The following is a 10,023-nucleotide window of genomic DNA, read 5'->3' as shown; positions in this document are numbered from 1 at the left end:
ACTTGTATTTAAAAACCATGTTTCTTTCTTTATCCATGTTCACATTATGTTTTTTAAAATCATATTTGTTTGCATGAAGAGAGCATATATCCATTATCCAACAAAAAAAAGTTACAATCACGAGCCACGATGTGCTCCATATGGGTGGTGCTCTAAAATACCTAATAACCGTATATTTTGATCCTTCTGGCCAGCTACACAAGTTGACAGAGCGTGAACTTGATATCATGTAACTTGTCTCGTGTCTTTCTTTCCCTAATGATGAAATGGTGGCTCTATCACCCCCTTGGGTCTTTACGCTTTAGGATCTTTCTTAGCGCAAAGCACTATGAGTCCAAAATCGCTTGCAGACGGTCGAATCCATTCCGCAAGTAGCTCCAATCCTTTTGTAGATGTAATTGGTTCAACTTGTCGTGATTCAGCACCGACTCTATCCCAATGCTAGGAAGCGGGGAGCACAAAGCTATGATCAATGCATGTATGTCATCGTCAAATGATCCATCTACATTAACGACAGTCCACCATGTTGGAAGGAGGCATGCTTTTCGTATCAACATGTTTGTGTTGAATCCATGTCATGTACGATTCGTGTTGACCAAAGTAGAGAGGTTAGTCAATGTGTACACATGGCTTTGTTTGATGCAAGGTCTTTTGACTTGAAAAAAACCCCAAGGATGGGTTCGTTTGTCTTTTCTTTTAAAATTGGATTCCTTGAGCACTACTCAACCTCAGGGTCATGGAGGAGGATTGGATTCCAACTCCAACAAAATCCCAATCCGCGAAGAATCGATCCCTGGCTCGGCGTAGGCACACCAAACCAAAGTCCTCTGCCCCGTCGTTCCCCACTTCCTAGAGTCCTCGTGTCCACCCACGTCCCTCCAGAGACCCACCCGTACACGGCATCCCCAGCGCAAATCCCAGCCGTCCATCCCCGCCAACCCTAAATCCTCCGGCCCAGACTCTCCCCACCCCCCTCCGCCCCTCCCCACCTATATATCCGAGCCCGCAGCCCAACCCTGCCCAAAAAAACCGCAAACCGCACCGCCACCGCTCCCAATCTCGATCCACCACCCAGGGTTTCCTCCCCACCCCCGCCATGCCGAAGAACAAGGGCAAGGGAGGCAAGAACCGCAAGCGGGGCAAGAACGAGGCGGACGACGACAAGCGCGAGCTGGTCTTCAAGGAGGACGGGCAGGAGTACGCGCAGGTCACCCGCATGCTCGGCAACGGCCGCTGCGAGGCCATCTGCGTCGACGGCACCAAGCGCCTCTGCCACATCCGCGGCAAGATGCACAAGAAGGTCTGGATCGCCGCGGGGGACATCGTGCTCGTCGGACTCCGCGACTACCAGGACGACAAGGCCGACGTCATCCTCAAGTACATGAACGACGAGTCGCGCCTGCTCAAGGCCTACGGCGAGCTGCCCGACACGCTCAGGCTCAACGAGGGGGTGGACGTCGACGGGCCAGAGGACAACGTCGACGACTCGGACTACATCCAGTTCGAGGACGAGGACATCGACAAGATCTAATCAATCTGTTTGTCTGTCTGTTCTCGGTTATTATACTTTTTTATTACTTTCTGCTCTATCCTCTTCTGTCTAATAGTGTGCTGCTGCTACCTTATATCTGTTGTCCTACTATGGCTTGTGGATTGATTCCGTGTTGTGGCGAGAAATCGTTATGATTTGATTTGAGGTGGTCCAAATAATTTGCCGGATTTATTACCCTTGTATTACTAGGCTGCCATATGATGACGCTAAGATGATTGTGGTAATATAATATTCTGCCTTCATGTTCTCTGCTTGCTTGATTGGCCACCCCGCTAGGATTTGGCCGTAATTTGTCAGATCGTCGGGACGATACGTATTTGCAGGTCTGCTTAACTTGGTTTTCCTCAGGTCCCTCCGTCCTTACCCTGGCTATACTCTCTCTAGTTCTAGTGGTCTGCTGCTATCTTTTTATTTAGGGTGGGCTGTTGCTACTCGATGAATTTGGTTGGCTCATTGTGCGATCTTTATAGCAGGAGGTAGTTCAACAATTGCCAGATTACTGTCATCGATGCTCAGTATCACATAATTATGGTATTGATATTGCTCACTTGTAATGCTCTGCTTGCTTGATTGGCCGGTCAACCATGATTTGGGTGTTACTTAGGGTCACTGGGATGTAAGGACGCTTTGAGTTCTTTAGTCCTTGTATTCTAATCGTAAATGTTGGCCACTATGCTTTAAGTTGGTTTTCCTTCCATCCTGGCTATATTTTCTGTTCTGTTAGTTTGCTCCTATCTTTTCAATTGTGGGCTGGTGTTCTGCAATGAATACAGTGGTTCGTCGTGCAACTAGAGATCGTTATAGTTTGAGTTGGTCCATGTTGTGACAGTTCTCGGATTTGTTGGAGTATTAATATTTTGTGCCTAGTAATGTTCTCTGCTTGGATTGATTGATTTGCTGGCCCACTGTGATTTGGGCCTAGTTTAGGATTTGGGTGTGTTCTGATTGTATTCAGGAATTAATGTGCTAATCTGATGAGTAAGCTGTTCTTCCTTCTATCCTAGCTGTACGTTGTTCTTCCTTCTGGATGCGACGATGACATTAATTAGCTTATCTAATAAGCTTTTCTTACTTTCTGTTTGTCCACCCTCTATACTTTCTGTTATGTTCTATTCTTCTATTCTATCTAATAGTGTGTGCTGCTACTTATCTGTCTGTCTATCTATGGTGGTTGCTCTTGTGGATTGATGGATGTTTAGGCTGCCGTATGATGCTGGATGACTTGATTTTCCTCTGGTCCCTCCGTCCTTGTACTTTCTCTAGTTCTAGTAGTCTGCTACTGTCTTATATTATGTAGGGTGGGCTGTTGCTGGTCGATGAATTTGGTGGTCAATTGTGCGACTACCATCTTTAGCAGGAGGTAGTCCAGATTACTGTCATCGATGCTATGTATCACATAATTATGGTATTGATTACTCATTTGTGATGCTCTGCTTGCTTGATTGGCTGGTGACCGTGATTTGGGTGTTACTTGGGATGTAAGGGCGCTTTGACTTCTTTAGTCCTTGAGTTCTCTAAACTAAAACGTTGGCCACTATGCTCTAAGTTGGTTTTCCTTCCACCATCCTGGCTATATTTTCTGTTCTGACATGTTCTGTTAGTTTGCTCCTATCTTATCTATTGTGGGCTGATGTTATCCAATGAATATAGTGGTTCGTTGTGCAACTAGAGATCTTTATAGTTTCAGTTGGTCCATGTTGTGACAATTCTCGGATTTATTTTATTATTATTGTTGTTTGTAACAATTCTTGCCTGCCATATGACATGCTGATTATCGTATTAACATTGTGCCTAGTAATGTTCTCTGCTTGGATTGATTGATTCGCCGGCCCACAGTGATTTGGGTGTAGTTTAGGATTTGGGCGTGTTCTGATTGTCTTCAGGAGTTACTTTGCTAATCTGATATGCCATTACATACGTTGTTCTTCCTTCTGTCCTAGCTGTGCGTTGTTCTTCCTTCTGGATGGGACGATGACTTACTTCGCTTATCTAATAAGCTTTTCTTACTTTCTATTTGTCTGCCCTCTATACTTTATTCTGTGCTATTCTAACTAATAGTGTGTCTGCTGCTACTTATCTGTATCTATGGTGGTTGCCCTTGTGGATTGATGGATGTTGCGACGAGATAATGTTATGATTTTATTTGAGGTGGTCCCAGTAATTGTCGGATTTATTATTGTATCACTCCCTCTGGCCCGAATTAACGGGTGTGATGTTACTTTTGCAAAACGCCCCTTATGTATTTCCCGACAAACAACCGAGTTAAGCGTCGTCTCTCTCCCTCACACTCCCCCGCCGCTCCCCCGCCGGCCACCACTTTCTCGCCCGCGCCGCCTGCCCCGACCTTCCCTCGCCGGCCGCGTTGCTTCCTCCTCGTCTCCTGCGTTGCTTCCTCCTCGTCTCCCGCGTTTCTTCCAATCGAAACCTCACGAGGAGGGAGATCAAAGATGAAAGGGATCCCTCCCCCCCCCCCCCCCAAGCGCATCACTTTGCCGACTTCGGTGGCGCGCCGTCCCCTCCTCCCCGTCTCCGGCGACATCGCACCGCGCCAGGCCGGCAAGCGAAGACGCAGGGAGGGGCGATGGACGCGGAGCTCCTGGAGCTGTAGCGGCAGCTGGAGGCGGCGCAGAGCGCGCGCTCGAGCGTGCGCCTGTCGGAGCGGAACGTGGTGGAGCTGGTGCAGAAGCTGCAGGAGCGCGGCCTCATCGACTTCGAGCTCCTCCACACCGTCTCCGGCAAGGAGTACATCACATCCGTTAGCCATCCGGCCCCTCCCCCTCCTCCGCGCACCTCTACTAGTACTCCCCAATCCCCTCGCAGTCTCTGTGGAACCAGATTCACCTCTTTGCGGCGGAGGGGTTGTAGTACTCTCTGCTGTAATTGGGAATCAGCCCTTCGAATTATGGACCCCGCGTTGAATGAAATCATCGGTTCTACTATTTCAGCTTTGCTGTACAGCAGTCTAGAGATTTAGTTTGATAAATCGTATGCCAACGATGATCTAGCCAGTGCTCGGCACTGACCTATTCTATCTGTGGTGGATTGCCTCTGTTGTAGTGTGCTATTAGGATATGATGCTACCATGTAACAACTATTGATTGGGTGTTGTCAGTCTTGTCTGCTCCACTTCTGATAGTTGTAGGTTGGCCTTAACTTGTGTAATCTGAGTGGCACCATATGTCCTTCCCCTACACGATATTTCAGTCCAAAACATAAAATCTGAGTTGCACCAAACATTGAACTTGATTTCTCTGAATATGTTGTGTTGGAAAAATGGACCTTACCTGCAAAACATTGGCGTAACTGCTCTATTTTCATTTGTTGGTAGGTGCTGGAGCAGCTGAGCGGACAGTCACCGGTGTTCTCCAAGGGTCAGTTTCTTAGAGCCAGCCTATTCTGTTTGGCCATGTCCAGTTCCAGTATGGTCTATGTTGGTGGTGCCTGACAGCGATGGTATTGCGTTGTTGCAGGCTTGCAGCGAGGTACACTGCGAGGTCTTTCGGCATCCGGCGTAATGAGAAGATTGCGTGCTACGTGACGATCAGGGGTGAGAAGGCGATGCAGCTGCTGGATAGTGGCCTGAAGGTGAAGGAGTACGAGCTGCTCAGGAGGAACTTCAGTGACACGGGATGCTTTGGGTTCGGTATCTAGGAGCACATTGATCTTGGCATGAAGTAAGTTAATCTGATGCTGGTACTTTTTGTGTATGGCACATTGGCTGCTTCCACTGGTTATTATCTTGTTATAAAGATACTGTTTACTTGTTAAGTAGATGAAATCACATGTTGTGCATCTGTAACTTCATGTTTATATATTGTATCCATTTGGAGTAAATAAGATTTCTGTTTAGTAATTGCCATTTGCTATATATTGTATCCATTTGGAGTAAATAAGGTCAGCATCCAAGCGCCCGCCAAGTGCTTGCATTTATTCCTGTTACATGCTGCCTCCTAGCTGTAGAAATGCACGAACTATTTGGACTTACTCAACATCAACGCAGTTGTACTTGAAATGAAGAATCGAGTATGAAGAGCATTAAGTAAGGTACAATGTGAACAAAAGGTGTATTGCCTTACTCTGATGCAGCTGTATTGCTTCAAGAAACCTAGAGTTCTTCTTTGTGGTCTCTGACCTTTTGCATTTCTTTTTTTTGAAAGCAGCAGCTTACATTGCCCTTATTTTCAGATCATGACAGACCACTTAGCAAAGCTGGGAGAGCTGATGCAATAAGTGTTTCTGATAAATTTACAACTGTTTGCAGTATGCCATGTTTATAATTTACAATTGTTTGCCATGTTAATAATTTACAACTGTTTGCAATATACCATGCTTATAATTTACTCCTCTTGATCCTCTGCTCCTCCTCTTCTCCTCTTCTTCTCCTTAGGCTTCTCTTTTTCTATTATTGGTGGTTTTCCCTTCCTCTTCTCCTGCTTAGGCTTCTCTTCTTCTATTCTTGGTTGTATTGCAGCTTCAAATTCGCCTATTTGTGTTTCCCGGATGAGGTCAAGTTTCTGTAAATAGTAGACATAAAATTCTGTGAGTAAGATGCATCAGTTAATACAGATAATTACAAGCAATAGGACATTGACATACAGTCTTGACTCGACGCCATGGACGGCTAATGCTTGATGGGTCCTTCAACCATGTGCTATATTCTTCTGCTGTGATAATAGTGTCATCGTCCATAATTAATTGGGATCTTCCTTTTTTCTTTGATGCTTTCTTTGCTTGTGTAGCCTTGATCTTTTTCTCCTCTTCCTCCTTTAGTTGCTTCTCATATTCCTCTATCAACTTTAAGGTTTCTTCATATAGTTCACTATCAACCTCTAGTGTGTCAGGCAAGTTTCCCTCTTTTATCAGTTTGTCCTTGCCCATGTGAATTAGCTTGTATGTATTTCCACCCTGGTTTTTCATAATCTGCACAAGGACATACTGCAAGGTGACATACACTTTGGCAAGTGTATTCACGTCATATGCATCATAAGCTTGTTCTACTGATTCTATCAGTTCTTTGAGACTATTAGGTGCACTCTCAAATGCCAAGGATTGGATTGAACTGAAGATGCAGAGATCCAGAACATTCACATCCGGGGAGTTAGAAGGTTGAAAAGTCAACCTAATATCCAATCCTGAAGCTTTTACGGCGGCTTGAAAAATAGGATCATCAGGCGGAACATGTGTTCTTGCATTGTCTTGTTGTATCCATATGGTTCCCACGTCTCCATCGTCGGGCCATACTTCAACAATTGCTGGAATTACCTTCTCACAGAGGTATTCCCGCATCACGTCTCTAGTAACATTGAGATTCTTTAGCATCAAATCGCCTTTTGTGTGATACTTTGAGTTGTACTTGGCCACATCCTCTATGAAAAAAGCCCAAATTCCGACCTTTCCGTCAAATGTCATATTACCTTGTGCATCAAATCTTGGTCTTGCAACCAGAGTTAGGAACATCACCTTACCGATGTTGTTATGGTTATGGATAGTGCGAACTGGATCCGATTCTTCTAGAGTTAGGTAATATGTTCGATTACGCTTTGTCATATCAAACCATTTTTCATCCATATGCATTATGTTCCCCATCATTTTGAAGATAAGCTTTGCATCTGTTATTGATGGTTCATCTATCATTGAGATGCAATATAGAAGTCTTCTAAGTCTATTTTCCAAAGATAGATATGGCTTCAGACTATTAGTATGGCGCCTTAAATCGCCCCATGCCAACCGTCTTTGAAGTGTCGAGAAAGGGACATCAAGGGACCTTGCTAGCGCCCTCAATGTACCCCTTTTGTTTAGTGGAACTTTAGGCACCCTTTCGTCGAGATTAAGCTCTCTCCTCTTTCTTCCACACCTTCCCTTGCGCTTGTTTGAGAAATCAAGCACTTCATTTCTGCTCTCTTGATCTATGGCCTTCTTCCATGTCTTCTCAACAGATCTAAGACTTATTCCCAAAAGTTGAGCGACAATTTCTTTATCCGCCTTCACCACGGGTCTATCATTGCCTAGTGCTTTCAGTGCAATATATGCAACAAATTTATAACTCTCCGGCATATCTTTATGGTGCCTCTGCACACCATGTTCTTGTTCTTCTTCTAGAATCTGGTCTGCCTCCGCAGCATGTTCTTGTTCTTGGTGTTCTTCTTCTGGAACATGTTCTAGCTGAGCAGCATGTTCTGGAGTATGCGGACTGAAGTCAAGATCCAGATCCCTCCCTGCATCATCCTGTTCTTGTGGAGGAGTTAAATTGATATCAAAGAGGAGGACCATTTTCTCCTATTGTGGATTGGGCGAGCTGCAAAAAAGATAGACCAGAGTCATTACAACCATAAAGTTTCTGTAGCTAGAAGTTAGAGATAACACATTTGTTCCCTACTTGCTTTGATGAAATACAGGTAACTACCAATAAATGTTTCATACTCCCGTACATTGCTGGGTTCCAGTTGATTGTTTAATTGTTTCAGTAAGTTGATTAAAAACTGACAAAGTACTGAGTACAATCCACATCTACAGGTTATTAAGTCGGCCTCTCCTTGGATGATATGTGCCAGGAAGGAATGGGTGCTCGCTGCATGGCTTGGCTCCTGGAATGGGAATTCTACAATGTCCACTCCTAATTGTTATCAGTAGGATACATTCACAGTTGTAAAATCAAAAGCTTCACAACGCTGGTGTATTGCTATGTACCATCTTGTTGTACTACCCAGTTCCTAACTTCTTTGTTTTTATCTTGGTGATTTAGGCGAAAGGAAATGACTACCGTTCCGGGTTCCCTGGTCTGGGAGCTTGTCAAGAAGAACAACTGCTTCCTGATCAAGCAGTTCGGCAACAGCAACGCCAAGGTGCAGTTCAGCAAGGAGCCCAACAACCTCTACAATGTCCACTCCTATAAGTTCTCTGGTCCGTAGCTGCATGCGCTGTTTAAACCCTTCTGTACCTATAGATCTAGTGTGGTGCTTACCGACGAGCTCCGCGACAAGATCGTCAAGCAGGTACACCGGTCACCGTCTGATTTTTGTGTGATTATCTGAAAGTAAACTGTTTCTAATCCTGCATTCGCGCAATACACAAACCATATTCTGAATGGTGTGATTATCTGAAAGTAAACTGTTTCGAATTTGCAGGTGGAGTACTACTTCAGCGATGAGAACCTTTCGACGGATGAGTTTATGTTGAAATTTGTCAAAAAGAACAAGGATGGCTTTGGTAATGGTAAGTACTCTGTCATTTCTTCAGGACATCTGTGTCGCCTGTTCTCAGACTGCATAACCTTTTGCAGAGGCCACAGGTGATCAAGTTCTGCTACAGGAAGAGTGGCAAGGATGATAGCAGCCAGGACCCCATGACCCAACCTGCCAGCTCGCCCTTGAGCAGACAGAGCCTGTCCACGCCTGTCATCGACCCCTACCATGCTGGTGAGCAATGCTGGTCTCCGACATACGGTTTTTGTGCAATCCTCCATTCCTCTGCATGTCAAGTTGTTGATATTATGATTTTCAAGTCCATACGCGTTGTACAGGTGAGGATTCTGTATCGCTCACAGGGTTTTTCCTGAAGAACCAGGAGTTCCGCAAGATGGCCAAGGCTGTCAAGAACTAGGTAATAACACTACTCCTTGTTTGTTCATGTGCTCTTTACTTCCATCATCTTTTCTGCTGGTCTAAAACATATGGAACGCTAATAACCGCCAATATTATGCTGGTCCTGGTGTTTCATTTGATAGAGCCTTGTTATTTGGTTTTGTGAAATGGGCTTCGAATTTGTAAGAAGTATCTCTCTGAACAGCTCCAGCTGAGAATAATTTACTCACGGCCATGTCCAGCTCTGGTATGCATACCATGTCCATGTTGCATCTTGGATCTGTTAATGCCTAGCGCTAGTAATTTTGCAGCAATGAAAGAAAAACAGGTGGTGTCATTTTTGCAGAGTACAAGGTTCTTACCGGCAGGGCCCCGTCCCCGGCGGGTTGGTTGCAGAATGTAGCAGCAGCAGCACGAATTCGACCGGCGGCAGCTGCCGTTGCGAGCTGCTCCTGCGCGTCCCCCGTCCACGACGCGAGGGGCACGGATGGGACGGCCGCGAGCGCGGACGAAGGCGGCGCAGCGGCGGCGGAGTGGGTCTCGAGGAAGAGGAGGCCAAACCTCGACGGCCGCCAGACGACCTCGACGGCGCAGTCGGTGTCGAGGAAGAGGAGCTCGGTGAGGTCGCCCACGAGGCCTTCCTGCGCAGGGAAAGGCGAAGCGACCGGCCGGCGGGCCCTCCGTGGGAGCCTCCCGACACCGAGCGGATCCGCCCCGAACTCCCTCTCGCCGGGGAGCTGCGGACGGCAGCGCCGCGCCGTCGGCCTCCTCCTGGAAGAAGACGAGTCCTGATTTGGACCTGATTGCAAAGTATTTTGAATTCGCGAGGGGGTTATTGTAAAAATAACTTATAACACTCGCCCGAACAGTAATTCGGGTCGGAGGGAGTAC

The 10,023-nt window shown here is 46.2% G+C and overlaps 2 protein-coding genes across 8 annotated transcripts; both read left to right on the top strand.

The window, feature by feature from the left end:
• Positions 1–1,020: 1,020 nt before the first annotated feature.
• LOC127313815 (eukaryotic translation initiation factor 1A) lies at positions 1,021–1,710 on the top strand. Its single transcript, XM_051344279.2, has one exon. The coding sequence runs from the start codon at positions 1,097–1,099 to the stop codon at positions 1,529–1,531; it is 435 nt and encodes a 144-aa protein (XP_051200239.1). The 5' UTR covers positions 1,021–1,096; the 3' UTR covers positions 1,532–1,710.
• Positions 1,711–8,263: 6,553 nt separating this feature from the next.
• LOC127313814 (uncharacterized) lies at positions 8,264–10,023 on the top strand. 7 transcript variants are annotated; one of them, XM_071823546.1, is made up of 6 exons: positions 8,264–8,544; positions 8,677–8,764; positions 8,832–8,967; positions 9,072–9,151; positions 9,276–9,379; positions 9,479–10,023. In XM_071823546.1, the coding sequence occupies exons 5-6, from the start codon at positions 9,367–9,369 to the stop codon at positions 9,922–9,924; spliced, it is 459 nt and encodes a 152-aa protein (XP_071679647.1). In that variant the 5' UTR covers positions 8,264–8,544; positions 8,677–8,764; positions 8,832–8,967; positions 9,072–9,151; positions 9,276–9,366; the 3' UTR covers positions 9,925–10,023. The 7 variants fall into 7 exon arrangements, 6 of the variants coding, with proteins under 6 accessions (XP_071679647.1, XP_071679645.1, XP_071679646.1 ...); XM_071823544.1 differs by having other exon boundaries at positions 9,461–10,023; XR_011748760.1 differs by having other exon boundaries at positions 8,271–8,544.

This window comes from Lolium perenne, chromosome 7 (genome assembly GCF_019359855.2).
Source record: "Lolium perenne isolate Kyuss_39 chromosome 7, Kyuss_2.0, whole genome shotgun sequence".
Classification (NCBI taxonomy): Eukaryota; Viridiplantae; Streptophyta; class Magnoliopsida; order Poales; family Poaceae; genus Lolium; species Lolium perenne.
Note: the sequence above shows the minus strand (reverse complement) of the source record. Positions and strands in the feature narration are given on the sequence as shown.